General features: G+C 44.9%; 1 protein-coding gene across 1 annotated transcript in view; it reads right to left on the bottom strand.

The window, feature by feature from the left end:
- Positions 1-5,463: 5,463 nt before the first annotated feature.
- Positions 5,464-16,776, bottom strand: part of ZNF268 (zinc finger protein 268) — a 42,882-nt gene continuing 31,569 nt past the window's right edge. Inside the window, exon 5 of the mRNA XM_045815660.2 lies at positions 5,464-13,326. Within this exon, the coding sequence (XP_045671616.2) occupies positions 10,889-13,326 (2,438 nt within the window). The 3' untranslated portion in view covers positions 5,464-10,888. The remainder of the gene's footprint in view (positions 13,327-16,776) is intronic.

Genomic DNA, 16,776 nt, shown 5'->3' with positions numbered 1-16,776 from the left:
CACTGCTTACATTCCTACAGACATGAGCCCGGGGACTAGCACGACCTGCTTCTGACTATTGTGATTTTGAAGGAAAAAAAGGCCAAACATTTAAAAAACACAAAATTGGAAGGATTGCCCTAATCCCACGCTTTAAAAAAATATATACAAAGGGATGAACATTTGCGAGGCCTCCCTGTGCCCGGGCACTGCCCCCCCCCCCCCCACGCGCACACACACAGAGGTAAGCTATGGCAATTGGAATTGAATTTTTCTTTCTTTTTTTTTTTTTATAAAAATCTACAGCAGTTTTTACCAAGAGAGACGCTGCTTATGCCATTCCTCAGTCCGGCCCCTACGCAGGCGCATTCCCCAGCCCAGAGCAATGGTCCTGCAGCGAGCCCCTGACAGCAGGCGCCAGACCAGCGGCAACAGCCGTCCGCCCCTCCCCCCCGACACGCGGGAGCAGAGAACCCGAACGCCTCGGGTCCCGATTACTCTTACTTCCAGAGAGCGGACCCGCGGGAGCGAGCTTGGAGGGCGGCGCCGCACGGCACTGTGCTTCGCAGAGGCTACCAACTGCTTTCCACGAAGGCCGTAAGAATCCGCGCGCCCGCAGCTGCGGGGCGGAGGCCTGTGCGCGCTCCCTGGAGGACGGTCTGGCCTCAGTTTCTAGTTCTTTCCGCCCCGCACCGCCTCTCGGGTCCTCCTCAGCGCCTGGGGCCGCCCACCAGGGGGAAGCGCTCCCGTCTGCGCCGCTGCTTCCGACCTTTAGCGCCCTTCGCTAGATCCTGACTCCGGGCCCAGAATTTCTCCCCATCGCGTGGGTCAGGAGGCCCCAGGCCCCGCGTCCCTCGAGGGAGCCAAGGCGGCAGGGCTTCGGCGGGGGCGGGAGGGGCAGGGCTCCTCGGAGGACCCCGGGCTCTTCCAGCGCAAACCCCTCCCCGCCCCCAGCGCCGGCTCTAGGACGAGAGGCCTGTCGGAGGCTACGGGCCGGGCTCCTACAGGCCGGACCTCGGAGTTCAAGAACGAAGTGGCCTCTGGGGGCGGGGGGGGTACCCAGGACACGGAGGGGCCCAGGACCCTGGCACGGATGGAGGAGACCTGGGGGAGGGTGGCTCTGCCGGGCGCCCTGCCCTGGGCACCCGCCGCCTGGCTTGGCCCGCCCGCCCTCCCTCCCGTACCTTTCGGGGCGCGCTGCTCCCCGGCAAAGGCCGAAACTCCTGCCCAGCGGCCCCCGCCCGCCAGGTCGCCGCGCCCCGCTTCCGCGCTGGCCGCACGTGCTCTGCCCGCACAGCCGGGGAGGAGGTGCCCGGCGTTGCGGAAGGAGCAGTCGCTACAAAGTATGGAGCCCACGGCCAATGGGGCGAGGGCTCCGCCCGACGACCCGGGCCTCTGGGCCTGCGCCCCGGAGTACCCCGTGCAGAGGAAGTCCGCCTGGGTTCGCGCGGGTTCTGGGGAGGCCGAGAAGTTGTTGGGGTCCCGGAGTAACCGGGAGTTTCGGGGGGTTCGGAGGCGCAGTCGAGCCTGGCTCGGCGCGTCCTCAGGCCCAGAAAGGAGTGGGGCCAGGGTCTGGGGGGTCGTGGGCTGCGGAGAGAGTCTGGAGGAGAAAGTGGCACGACCTTCGTGCCCGCGGGGGCAGAAGAAAGCTGTGACCTTTGACTGACCCCACGCCACAAGCCAGGGTGCACAGGGGAGCCAGAGCCCAGCTGAGGCCGCAGTTCCTGGGCCAGACGTCCCCCTCCTGCGCTGAGATGCACACCCCCACCCTGGCCCCGGCGAGAGGAGGACGCCTTTCAAATCCAGACCCCCCCCCCCAGACGGGGTCGCAACAGAGGTGCACGCGCACACACACACACACACACACACACACACACACCAGCGAGGCCACCCGGGACAGCTCGGGCCGACCTCCACGCCATCCTGAGCGCGTGTCCAACCCAGAGATCTTCTGAGCTACGATGGCCCCTGAGCGGGTCCCAGGCTCTCCCAGACCTGGGTCAAAAGATGGGTGGAAATCACTAAACTGCCCAGGTCCTGGCTTGGACACGGTCTAGCCTCTGCCCAGGGGGTCTTTAAGCTGTGGGTTCTTTCACACAAGCTCCAGAATGAGGTCCAGGATGACTTCGAGCTGGTTTTCACAGGTGGTCAAGGTCTTACTGGAAAGATTCTCTGACGCCAAACCTTATCTATTTAAGCTTATGCAAAACACATGCGCAGAAAGATCAACATTTCAGCGTTTGTCCAAGTGCAAATATGGAAACAATCTAAGTGTCTGGCGAAAGATTTGCTAAAAAAAATAAAAAATCACACTTCACAAAGAGGACGGGCTCCTGGAAGGTTATTCATAATTATGCTTCGGAAGAATGCTGAACTGCCCGTGATCGTGATACATTGTACAATAAAAATGCTGTATAACAAGACAGTTTGATTTGAGCCTGTTTGAAAAGTACAAACGTAAGATGATATATGCCACATTGTTAAACCCCGGTTGAACCTGGGTGATAGAATTGTTTTACTTCATTACTTTTATTGGGCATTTTAATTTTCTTTTTGCCTACCCATGTTTTCTACCTTTTCTAAAAAGAGGATTCTGTTTTTAGGGTTCTTTTCAAGGAGTGGAAAGGGAAGACAACAGGGTTGTAGGGGGCAGTCCTGAATGACCAAGTACAGATGACCCTTGAACAAGGTGGCTTAGAACTGCATGGGGTCCAAGGTGCCTGGGTGGCTCAGTCCCTGAAGCGTCTGCCTCCGCGCAGGTCGTGAGCAGGCAGCCCTCTTCTCCCTCTCCCTCTGCCTGCCGCTTTCCCTGCTCGTGCTCTTTCTCATTCTCTCTCTGTCAAATGGATAAATAAAAATCTAAAAAAAAGAACTGCATGGGTCCCCTTATACCTGGATTTTTAAAAATAAATACAGTACCTTAAATGTATTTTCTCTTCCTTACGATTTTAATAACATTTTCCCCTCTAGCTTAATTTATTGTAAGAATACAATATAAAATACATGTAACGTGTAAACTATGTTAACTATGTTATCAGTGAGGCTTCTGGTCAACAGTAGCCTATCAATAGTTAAGATTTTGGGGAGTCAAAAAATTATACATGGCTTTTGAACTGCACGGGGTTGGCATCCCTAACTTCTGCATGTTCAAGGGTCGACTGTAGAGTGAGGCTGAAGCAGCCCAAATATGGGTGAACACAGGGGAAGTGAGAAATTGCTTCACAGCGAAATCTGTTAATGCAGTCGTAGGCTCTTTCTCTAGGACACACGAGACGCTCAATCAGAATATTCCTGATTGCTCTCCGGTGAACTGAGAAACTCAGTGGAACCTACAATGTAAAAGTACTGGTGATGGGTAGTAAGGAGGGCACGTATTGCATGGTGCACTGGGTGTTATACGCAAGTCATGAATCATGGAACTTTATATCAAAAACCAGGGATGTACTGTATGGTGACTAACATAATAAAAAATTATTATAAAAAATAAAAATATAAAATGTAAAAGTATCTACATTATTAAATTCAAATGTAATTCAACAAATTATATGATCCTAATTCACTAATATATCAGTTGATTTTTTTCAGTTGCCATTTACTGAACACTCAGTATGTCCCAAGTAAGATGCTATTATTTGAATCTCCTGCCCCCACACCTGAGCTTAGATTACGTTTCCTTGTTCCCAGTGAGTTTTAAAACAGTTTCCAGAGGTCCTCTGGCCTTTTACCTGACAAACAAGGAAGCCTACGTTCTTAACTTCAGCACATAACTATTTCTAAGTTTTCTAAATTGGGACAAACTCTTCATAAGCCTCACTTTGAGTAGAGGCTTGATCTTGCAACAAAAGGTAACTGACCCGTGCTCGTTGTAAATAAAGGCTCCTCTTTCCTGTTCTCCCACACTCTCGAATATGGATGCAATCATCAGTACATAATACATTCTAAAGCACACTTACCTGCTACTTCCAGATTTTCTGTTCTCTCCAGGACCCAGACTACCTGGGGTGGACTCCCAGTTCGATTCCTTGACTACTATATGAACTTGGCCAAGTTATTCTCTCTGTACCTTCTTTCATTTTTCGTAATAAGGGTATAATAACAGAACCTTTCATGGGATTGAGATAATTAGTCAATGCTCAAAAGGGATCCAAAGGACTGGCCTCCCACAGCTACAAAATGCCATACTACGCAAACAGACATGCCACAAATCTGACAAATCTCCCAAGAGGCTCTTACCCTGGGGCCATCGAGGACGGTTCAGGGGGCAGTGAGAATGGACATGAATTCCCTCAGAGGAACCCATGGTGATGAAGGTAATTCCCTGGAAGGAAGAGGGGTTCAGGGTAAAACAGTGGTTCTTAGGAGGCTGATCTAGATTGCCTCCCAGCCTTCTGTGGATCGGGGATTTTAAAAATGTATTCACCTAATTGGGGGAAAGTACAAGAATCATCAGACACTCCCCCACCCAAGTTTATTTATTTTTAGTAATCCCTATATCCAATGTGGGGATCAAAACCATGACCCCAAGACCAACAGTCACATGTTCCTCCAACTGAGCTGGTGAGGCGCCCCCACCAGGTTTTTCTAAAAAGTAAACGTAATATGAAGGAATCTACCTTACCAGATTTTAAATGTGTTAAAAATAGTGTACAAATTAGTTTTTGATGTAGTGTTCAACGATTCATTAGTTGCATTCCAAGCTTCAGGGTTCTCTTCTGTAAAATGTAGATGTCAACCTCACGGGACTGCTCTGAAGAGTAAATGTGACAATAAATTTGAGAACATTTTGTCAGTGCTATTTAAAAAGGTAGTGTACGTAAGAAACAAAACGATGACGATGAGGAAGACAGCACTTTGGGAGGACTGCCTGGTGCTGACCGGTTGGCTCAATCACAGGACTATCGGGAGCCAGTCTCCCGGGAAACCCTGGGAAAGAGGCCGCTGACAGAGAAGGGCAGGCGGGATCTAACGTCCCGGGTGAAGTTCTGCGAAGGACTAAGGAACACAAACAAGAGCCTGAGGTGGTTCAGCCAGCCTTTCTCTCCTGGAAGTAGGCAGGTGTGGGTGGGGACAGGGAACAGGAAAACAGGACCTTCAATTTAAAGCACTGTCCCAGAGGCCATGAGGAGTGGCTCCCGTTTTTGCTGTGACAGCAGCAGTTCAGACTGACAGCCCCGCTAGAGGGCTGAACCCCTTTCTTGCACAAGCTGGATGCATCTGATGAGCTGCACTGCCAGCTGAACACCTGGCAGTGGGTCAGAGCGCTGCAGGGTCCTGTTCCGGGTCACGGTCCGGCAGCCCCAACACCAGGGCATGCCTCCGAGCTTGCTTCCTCGCGTTTCCAGCTCCCCACGTTGACTCGGCAGCTGGGGCGCCCACACCCCTGCAGCCTAGAGCTATGGAGGCGCAGGCTGTGTGAAGGTGCTGCACCCTCCCAATAAGGCCAGGACTGGGGTGAGGCGAGCGAAGCATACACAAACACCGTCATCAAGATAAACAGTATTTTAGTGCAAGATGCTCAAAAATATAAATTAACACCAGAGAATCCACAATGAACAAACGACAAAACTGTTCAAAAAGACGAGGTGAGCATTAATCAGTTTTTCTCGTGCCTCAGGCTCAGGGGTGGTTAGGCAGTGGTCTCTGCTCCAACGAGGCCCCGTCACCTGCGAGGCGACAGACCTTCCAGGCCGTGGGGCGCGGGGCAGGGTCAGTGCCGTTTCTAGTTACTGAGTGGACGGCACCTTCCACACGAGTCTGTAGGGCGGGTGTTGCACTGTGGTGTCGAATTCTGAGGTTCCATTACATCACAACTTGTTTATCCATTCAACGGCTGGAACTTTGAACTGTTGGCAGTTCATCTATTATCAGTGAAAATGCATATTCTTGGGACGTTTTGGAGCGAGCACATGCGTTTGCTGCTCTTGGGTAAACAGCGAGGAGGAAAAGCAGAGTTCTAGGAAGCTGCCGGCTTTCACAACCGCGTCAACTGCCTCCTTGCCTTGAGCTTGACGGATTCCTGGGTTAGTGAAGTCTCTCTGCTTTCCAATTCTTATGATTTCCAAGCTGCCGGAGACGTTGCAGCGCAGCTTGTCGTCTCTGGCTCCTCTGAGGACAGTACCCAGCCCTCTGGGAAGTACAGTTCTCCTGACCCATCTCCCACCTTTTTTAATAGAAAGATTTAAGTGCCTGGGGATGGTTCTCTTATATGGGGGGGGGGGGAGGCCGGGAGGGGATAGTGTGTTCTCAGTTCTCTACCCTTCCCTCAGCCCAAAAGTCCGGAGTGCTTCTAAAGGATTTCCCTCAATTGTTGCCCTGTCCACCTTTCTGCCTTCAGAGAGTATCTGCCTTGCACTTAAAGGAGGACCTGGCATCTTGACAGGATTTTTTAAAGCTTCCCCTACCAAGGGTTCCATGAAGACCCATGGCAAAGAGTTGGCTGCACACTCCTTCACGGCGGGGGCTTTGGGATTCTAGCTTGTCTCAGCCCCATATGCCATGCCCACCCTCTCCTCTGCTGCATTTCACCAAAGATGAGAGCAGCAACTCTCTTTTCTTCTATAAAGTGTTCTCTACTTTCCACTGCTACGTTCACTTGGGCTCGGGTTCTGTTTTCCAAGATGCTGTACGTTATCCTGTTTAGCCAGCAGAAAAACTGATTGTTGAAAACTGGTTATATATCCCGTACAAGTCCTACTCTATTTGCAAGTCTAAATATTTGCCTGAAACTTATTTTGGCTTTCCTAAAGAGACAACCACATCTCCAAACAACGGACCTTTTTTTCTGCCCTCTCCCTCAATCCCTTAGTTTTCACACATTGGCTAGAACTGTCATACGCTGTCAGTAAGAGTGATGAGCATCTGTGTAATTCTCTTAATATAAAGGTATACATCTACCATTAAGTGCAACATTTGTCAGTTTTTGGAACATACTCCTTGCAAAAGTAAAGGACTTAATTTCCATTCCTAATTTAATAATATTTAAAAATAATCTATGGTATTAAATTCCATCAAATGTGTTATCTACACACACTGAGATAATCATATGGCCATTCTTTTATCTGGTAGTGTAGTTAATTCTATGAAAAGATTTTCTATTATTAAATTTCCCAAACATCATAATGTATTTTTATAGGGTCACATTCCACTGCATATCACAGAACCAACTCTCTTCCTACCCAAAAAAGAAAGGTGGCTTAAACAAGGCAGTCCATTTCCCCTTATGTAGAAGATTCCCAGCTGGTGGTGTGGGGCTGGTATACCAGATAGCCCTGCGGCAGACGGCTTCTGTCTTCCAGATATATCCAGGCTCTGCAGTGGCTGCTCCGTCTCCAAGCACCATGTGTGCCGTGTATTAAAGTGAGGAATGATCACAGGACACTGAGGAGCTTTCCTCAGCTGTTTTCTTGACAACCTTCACATTAGACACGATTGGCAACCTCTATCTCATTACTCAGAATTTAGCAGCAAGCTCGTACTTTGCTACAAAGACAGTGGAGAAATGTGGCTTTTTGGCTGGGCGCATTTGTCATTATGAAAAGTACAGTAATTCTGTTGGTAATGAAGGGACACTGGGCTCATGACTACAAGTCTGCTACACTTAATATTGTCATGACTTAAAAAAAAACCCTCCACATTGTTAGATTCATTTTGCTATAATAACATTTAGTTTATTTTCAACTATATTCATAAACATATTTTGCAAGTCATTTATCCCCCACGTGTCAATTTTTGGGAAAATTTGTAAAATGCTGGGTTATCGTTCCTTGAATTTTCCTGAGAATTATCAACTATTACTAAAAGTCTCTGGAACTTCTTTCCGTCCTGGGGCTGGGGCAGGGTTAGAAGGACTAGGTAGATTTTTCAAGCCAGAGATTCAAATTTTTACTTTTCCTTTCTGTTTACTAGTTGTAGATCTATTCATTCTGTTAAATTTCATTTATCTGGTAAACTTTCTTTTTCTTTTTTCTTTTTTTTTTAAAGTTTTTATTCTGGGGGGCGCCTGGGTGGCACAGCGGTTGGGCGTCTGCCTTCGGCTCAGGGCGTGATCCCATGTGGGATCGAGCCCCACATCAGGCTCCTCCGCTGGGAGCCTGCTTCTTCCTCTCCCACTCCCCCTGCTTGTGTTCCCTCTCTCACTGGCTGTCTCTAATAAATAAAATCTTAAAAAAAAAAAAGATTTTATTCTGAAAAAATCTCTACACCCACCATGGGGCTCGAACTCACAACCCTGAGATCAAGAGTTGCACACTTCACTGACTGAGCCAGCCAGGTGCCCTAAATTTTCTTTTTCATTTAAGATTAAGACCTTAATGTTACATTAGCCTTTCCCACAATATTTGATTTCTATCTTCAACATTATGTCAACATTTCTGGCTTCTATTGGGCAAGGTTTCATGTGGATTTGCCTCACACAATACAGAAACCCTTAAAATCTAACTGACATGGCATAGTAGTACGCCGAACATAGACCTTCTCTTAGGTGTTCGTTCTTTACTATGTGTGAACCTTCCTCAGAACGTGTATGACAAAACACATATTCGTATTTTCCAGATTTAGGGGACACACTTTACAAATATCTGGCATTCCTTCTTTACGCAAGCTTTCTCTTCCCTTCTGTGATCCATCCTTCTTCACCCCACATATCTTTAGATTGGATCTTGTACAATGAGCTGAACACAATTAAGGACCAGGCATTCAGAAATCATTAAACACCTCCTTCCAAGAAGAAACAGTTTCTTTGGTCAAAAGAGGGGATCCCCTCCCTCCTGAAGTAGAGAGTAAAAGTGGAGGGTGTTTCAGAAATATTTGCAGTTTGGTCTTCCAACACAGTCCTAAATGCCACGGTCCCAAATCTTTTCAGGTAAATGCTCTTTCATGTAAGGAAACTGGTGAGGAAAACAGACTTTGCAAGAAGGCAAGTGGCAGAGTGACGTTTTAGCACCCTGACTCTACAGCCACACATATAGGCGTTACCCTGGAGACACGGCAGCTCCACTCCAGACCACCAAGATGAAGCAGATGTAGCAATAAACCACGTCAAATGAGTTTTTTTTGTTTCTCAATGCATATAAAAGTTATATAAAAATGATGTTTACACTACACTGTAGTCTATTAAGTGTGCACAAGCATTATGTCTAAGGAAAAGCAATGCACACACCTTAATTAAGAATGTTGCTAAAACATGCTGAGCTTTCAGCAAATCATCATCAGTGATCGCAGATCAACATAAGAAGTAATGAAAAGTGTGAAATATTGCCAAAATTACTAAGATGTGACAGAGATATGAAGTAACAAAGCTGTTGGAAAAATGGAGCCAACACACTGGCTCAATGCAGGGTTGCCACAAGCCTTCCATTTGGGGGGGGGGGGGGGGAAGCATTACCTGCAAAGCACAAGAAAATGAGGCGCCAGGCCTGTACACCCTTCAGCAGCGTCACTTACATGTATCCCTTAAACACATACCAGGTAACTCAAGTGAAGAGACAAGCACACTACAACTGTAAAGTGACAATAACTAACGCTATCCTGGGGAGTCTGTCGAGAAGGAACTAATTAACAATCGCCAGAAAATGTTACCAGAAAACAAAAGCTCAGTTTGCTTTTTGGTACTTAAAGAGTCCACTTAGAAATCTGAAATCTGGAATAAATAGGTCAGCCTACTTTGATGATCATGCCGACCCCTTGGCAGGGCACCATGACTGACGATCCCATCATGACCTCCCCCACTGAGAAACTACCTTAAAGAAGATGAAGGTGTTCTAACTGGTGAAGGCAGGACACATTCCAGCTACACAAGCCCATGAACTCTACACTATACTGAGGTAAATAACTAGAGACGTAGTTGCCAGGCCCACTTACAAAGGGATCGAAATAGTACAAAAGGTGTGTAGTATTGAAATGTATTTTTAATGAATCATATTATTCTAGTAACAAGTTGTATTTGTTAAAAACCATGTTGCTATGCAAAGTACAAGTCCCTGGAGATGGCACGTATCTAACTTACTTCTCATATGTGACACTCACAGGTAAAATGCCAAACTACACGAAGCTCATACAGTACAAAGGAAGATGACATCTAAATACCCTGCGGGCTTACAAAGTACCTCCGGCTGCCCGGACTGCATTTATTTACACAATAAAAAAAATCTTTACATTCCACTTCAGACATGCCTATCATTTATAGCTGAATGTTTTCTCCAATCCTTTCCTAACTATTTGGAACATATGGAACACAATTTCCCTCACAATATTTTGTAAAGGAAATTATTTTCCAAATTAATCAAAATAACAGTGAGGGGAATCTTTCTACTGAAGGTTTATTACCCCATCTGACATTCATAAATCTTCATTTATACATTATTAATTTTTAATAGAAGTCTGTCTTTCCTAGTCAAGAATTTCCCTAATTTATAGTATAGTTTCTCCGAGGTATGAGCTTCTGATATCTAAAGTATGTGTAATTTTAGTAATTCTACCATTCATTGGCTTCCATTTTCTCCCATTAAAATCCTGTTAAAAAAAATCCTACCGTTAAAAAAATCCTATCGTTTAGTGTGAATTTCAAAGGAGTGTGTTCTATATTCACTTGATTTATGAAAATTCCTCTTTGCAAATTTTATGACAGTAAAAAATAACTCTCCAACATTCACATCATTGATATGGTTCCTCACCTGTACAAACTTTGAAAAGGGTATGACTTGCTGCTGAAAACTTTCACAGCGTTCACTGAATTCATCACATTCCTGTGTGCTTTTACTGGGTTTCTGTGTGTGTGTAAAAAGCATCTTTCTGTGGGCACCCCCACACATGCTGTGCATCCACAGGTTTCTATTCAGTGTTAGTTTTCTGGTGTACAACGAGATGATTTCATTTATAGGGTTTCTCTTCTATATGAATTTGCTAGCATTTCCTATGAATTGACTTTTGGAAGAAAGTTTCTTACATTTAATTCATCAATATGTTTTTCATCTCCATGAGTTCTCTGATGCATAATGAGCTGTGACTTCCAACAAAAGGCTTTCCCACATTCAGTGCATTTGCAGGGCTTCTCTCCTGTGTGAGTCCTCTGATGTGCACTGAGGATTGATTTCTGAGAGAAGGTTTTTCCACATTCACTGCATCCATAGGGTTTCTCCCCTGAATGAGTTCTCTGATGTACAATGAGCTGAGATTTCCTAATGAAAGCTTTCTCACATTCACTGCATTCATAGGGTTTCTCTCTTGTGTGCATTCTCTGATGTACAATGAGCCGTAATTTTCCACTGAAGGATCTCTCACATTGACCACATTTATAAGGGCTTTCCCCTGCATGAGTTCGCTCATGTACAATGAGTAGTGACTTCCAAATGAAGGCCTTCCCACATTTGTTACATTCATATGGTTTCTCTCCTGAATGAGTTCTCATGTGGATAATGAGATAGGACTTGCTACTAAAGGCTTTCCCACAGTCACTGCATCCATAAGGTTTTTCCCCTGCGTGAGTTCGCTGATGAGAAATGAGCTGATCTTTCCTATTAAAAGCTTTTCCACATTCGCTACATTCATAGGGATTTTCTCCTGTGTGAATTCTCTGATGTACAATGAGTTGTGAATTGAAACTGAAGGATTTCCCACATTCATTGCATTCATGTGGTTTCTCTCCTGTATGAGTTCTCATGTGTATAATGAGGTAGGACTTGCTCCTGAAGGCTTTTCCACATTCACTGCATCCGTAGGGTTTCACTCCAGTGTGACTTCTCTGATGTACAATGAGCTGTGACTTCAAACTAAAGGCTTTTCCACATTGATTACATCCATAGGGTTTTACCCCAGTGTGTGCTCCCTGATGTACAATGAGCTGCGACTTGAAAGTAAAGGCTTTTCCGCATTCACTACAACCATACGGTTTCTCCCCCGTATGAGTTCTCTGATGTACAATAAGGTTTGACTTTGTATTAAAGGCTTTGCTACAGTCACTGCATTCAAAGGGTTTCTCTCCTGTATGAGTTCTCTGATGTATGATGAGCTGTGACTTCAAACCAAAAGTTTTCCCACAGTCAGTGCACTCATAGGGCTTCTCCCCAGCATGGGTTCTCTGGTGTGAAATGAGCTGGTATTTCCGACTGAAGGCTTTCCCACATTCATGGCATTCATATGGACTCTCTCCTGTGTGGATTCTCTGATGTATAATGAGTTGAGAATTGAAACTGAAGGCTTTCCCACAGTCACTGCATTCATGGAGTCTCTCTCCTGTGTGAGTTCTCATATGTATAATGAGGTAGGACTTGCTCCTGAAGGCTTTGCCACATTCAGTGCATACATAAGGTTTCATTCCTGTGTGACTTCTCTGATGCACAATGAGCTGTGACTTCAAACTGAAGGCTTTCCCACACTGAATGCACCCATACGGCTTTACTCCTGTGTGAACGCCCTGATGTACAATGAGCTGTGACTTGAAAGTAAAGGCTTTTCCGCATTCACTACAACCATACGGCTTCTCCCCTGTATGGGTTCTCTGATGTACCATAAGGTTTGACTTTGTATTAAAAGCTTTCTGACATTCAGTACATTCAAAGGGTTTCTCCCCTGTATGAATTCTTTGATGTATAATGAGTTGTGACTTCAAACCAAAAGCCTTACCACATTCATTACAACCATACGGTTTCTGTCCTGAATGAGTTCTCTGGTGTGAAACGAGCTGGTCTTTCCTACTGAACACTCTTCCACACTCGCAGCATTCATAGGGACTCTCACCTGTGTGGATTCTCTGATGTATAACAAGTTGAGAATTGAAACTGAAGGATTTCCCACATTCACTGCATTCATGGAGTTTCTCTCCTGTGTGAGTTCTCTGATGGACAGTGAGGTAGGACTTGCTGCTGAAGTCTTTCCCACATCCCTTACATTTGTAGGGTTTCTCTTCTATGTGAGTTCGTTGATGCACTGCAAGGTATGACTTGCTGCTGAAGGTCTTTCCACAAAAACTGCATTCAAAAGGCTTTCCTCCTATATACATTTGTTGGCATATGAGTTGTGACTTCTTGTTGACAGTTTTTCCAGATTCATTACTTTCACCGTATTTTATTCCAATAACAGTCTGCTCATGTTTAGAATGGTAGAATGATTCCTCATACACATGAAACTCATTAGGATTCTTTCCAGCATAATTACTATTGAAATCTATATTATATTTAAAACTCATTCCACGTGTGATGTATTTATGAAGATTTTGTCCTGAAGAAACATAATTTGTACTTAGAAGACATAGTTTTCCAAATGTAGTACATTCATAGCCTTTTGCCATACTTTCCAGCTTGCCTTGATTTTCCTGATGCCATTTCATATGATCATCAATTTCCCAGACTTCTTCTAGCAATGAAAATAGTTATATGTTAAAAATAATGACATAAATCTGGCACAGCATAAAATTACCTTAAAAATGTCATGTCAAGAGAGTATACTTTTAGTTTCATGTATCAGACCTGAAATCTCAAGTATAGATGTACTGAAACTCCTGGCCGGGGAGAACAAACAAAACTAAAAATGAAGATAGGCAAAGAAAATCGACAATGAATGGAGATGGTCTTAGGTTTTAAAATGTTGCATAAGGGGTAAAGAAAGCAAAATAGACAAAAGTAAAAATAAGAAAAATATAAAGCAGTTGGAAGGGATCTCAGTATTACATTCTTTCAGCAAATGATTGGTGAATACCTATTATGTGCCAAACACTGCTGAATTCAGGAGAAACTCAGAAAACATTGCAAATCAGTTTACAGTCCTCTTGGGAATGCAGTTCTACTGCATACTAAAATACATGAAAACAAACGCACAAGAAAAATCAGTGTGATGTTTCACAACACGGAGGACAAGAAGAAGGTAGTAAAGTTTCCAGAGAAGCCAAAAAAACTGTTTTGTATAAAGGATCAAAGTGAGAATGGCATCTGATTTTAATGACATTAGCACCATTAGAGGACAAAACACAGAGCATTCAGGAGTAAAGTATAAACATTTTCAGAGGCACAGGTCTCAAATTTTAGGTTACATGCACTCTTTCACAGGAAGCTACTCAAAGAGGTGTTCCAACAAAACAAACCAAGAAAAAAGATGACACAGAATAAATATGGAAAACAAAATCTGAAAGGAGACTCCAGGATAAAACACTGTAGTACAGCCAGGGTATGTGGTTAACTAGGGTCACACTGGAGCACGTCAAAGGACAAGGGAGTGACATCATCAGGAAGAGACAGACAGAATCACTAATATGGCTGAATGTAGCACAGGAATATTTAGACACGTGAAGAAAAGTCTGGGGTTAATGATAAATACACTAATGATAAGAACAGAGAAAACTAGGCAGGCAAATAAAACAACTCAAAAGGAAAAAATGATGTATGAACAAAAATTAGCCATTGCATATTTGCATGATTTACCTGTGAATAGAAATTACATAAAGATGTAAAAACTGAAGACTGATCAAACCCAAATGAAATAACTTTTAGTAGAATGACTGGGGTATAAGAAGAGACAGTGTGTATATCATGGGGAGTATGGAAGAAGGTGCGGTGAAAGAGAATTAAATCATCACACTGATATATTGAATAATCATCACTGGGGGAAAATCAGGGTGCAGTAGAATAAGCTGGTTATTTAGAAACATGGAAGCAAATGCCATAAAAAAGAGCTAAAAGGGATGAAAGTGGTTTTACCTGGGGGGAATAGAACACTGAGATGGGGCAGGGCGAACAGAATGCTGCTGACAACAAAACCCAAAAGCCAAAAATAGAAAGCAGAGAGGGGAACAAGACACAGGACTCCGTCTTCAGGCACAATGACAAGTATTTGGAGGCTGACCAGGAGAGAATGGGTAGACCCGATCTAGATGTCCTCAAGTAATACACTGACCAAGGTGACAAACAGGAAAGAGCCTCAAGAGAACATGGCAGCAAGTCAGGGTTGGAGATGGCAGATCAGAGGACCTTAATACTTCATTCCAGGTTTTCCTACCTCTCAAATCTGATCCCTCTTCATTTTGTAAAGAGACTCCAAATTGTATTTTCCCAAGCACCAATTCTCAAGTGAAGGAGTTACCTCCTCCTGGATGCACTGAGAAATGAACTCTGGGAACTTTTGACTATTGTGATGGCTTGGGAGGGAGTGTCACTGGCTATTCCATGGTTCTAAACTCAGAAATGTTTCCATCCAGAGTGTAATTAATCTTTGCCTGGGAATCAGATTTGCTCATGTGTTTGGCCAATAGTCTTATCCCTGTAGACTTTCAGAGTTCATGGACACTAAACCTGTCCTAATACTCTACCCCGTAACCCTTCTGTAGCTGGAACCATAACCCGTCCTTACTTCCTCTAGTTAGCCACAGCTCTGACTTCCTCCATTTGATTTCCCAGGAAACCTAAAACATTTTCTGTTGAGCATTCTCTTTGCAAAAATAATGGCAAAAAAGGATATTATGGTTGGTATCTCAAGGGAAATTTCAATACATTCCAGAAATCAGGAAACAATACCAAAGCCAATGAATAGAAGGCAGAATTTCCTAAGCTTAAATGTAATTTAAACGTGACTGAAGACGATTACTGGCTGTGGTTCAAAAGTAATCCCTGGAAATTCCACATGCAGCGACAGAATTCAGATTCTGAGGCTACAGAATAGCACTCTCCTGAACAACCATCATAAGTGCAGCCACAGAAGACAATGGAAAAGGGAATTATGCTCAGAGAGCAGAACCAAGGGCTCACTAGGCCACTGCCACAGCAGGGAGACCTGGCACAGCCTGCCCAACCAGGGTGTCAGCGCACTGCAGGGCAGACCTCTATGTGGCATTCACTGTGGCTGCTCTCCCAGAATGGGGACTCCTGTCATACTGATGCTGCACACGTCTCTACACTCTGTACTTGCCTGGTTGGTTGTAGTGAGTAACTGTAGCTTACCAGACCATAAAGAACTACCACTGGGAACAAGGATCCAAGACTTCCATCAATACAGTGCAAGGAGAACAGGGGTGGTGGAATATTTCTGAAGATGGATGGATTAGAAGAGTAGGACTAGAAGCTGCCCAGCCAAAGAGGTGGATGAAGGCAGACAGCGCTGCCTACCCAACAATCCTTCCTCCCTTTTCCTGACTGCAGAAACCTGATTTATTCCCCAAACCCACCCTTAAGGCCATGTGCTTCACTCAGGGAAATGGGGACCCATCTCCATTGCTACCTCTACCCCCACCCCCAGAAGGTGAAGCATCATTCACCTGAGCCAACAGTGGTGGGCCCACTTCCCTGGCCAGAGTTTTATTCAGACAGGGGTATGTGATAAACACCTAGCCCACCAGGCAAGATAAGTTTGCTGAGTTCCTTACTGGAACAGGCTTTACCACCTGATAGAAAGAGCCATGTGGGAAAAGCAGCTTTTCTAGTTCTACTGGCCACTAGTGTATCTGCAGGTGTCAGCTGGGACTGTAATAGCCATCTGATGGCCACAAGGGCAGTGAACCTGAGGAAATGCTGACGGACGTAGACTGGCAGGGTAGAGATGGACCTTTGGTGATTTACTGAATCAATCACTTAGTCAACTCTACAGCTGCCCCACTTCAGGACTTTTTGTGATGTGTGGTAATTAAATAACTTCTGTTCAATAGGTTGATTTAGGGTTAATCAGAAATTACAGCTGAAATGATCCTAATGATACAAAGACTAACTGGATTCATTCTGCCATGCCTGGCACATTAGGGAAACTTATCTGACATCAAGTTGAACAAAAGGAATAAGATGTGTACAATTGGTTAACAAACAGAATGATCAAGAAATGAGATAT

Source organism: Ursus americanus, chromosome 30 (genome assembly GCF_024610735.1).
Source record: "Ursus americanus isolate L20-20 chromosome 30, mUrsAme1.1.p, whole genome shotgun sequence".
NCBI lineage: Eukaryota > Metazoa > Chordata > Mammalia > Carnivora > Ursidae > Ursus > Ursus americanus.
The sequence above is the reverse complement of the archived record's forward strand: the minus strand, read 5'-3'. Positions and strand labels throughout refer to the sequence as shown.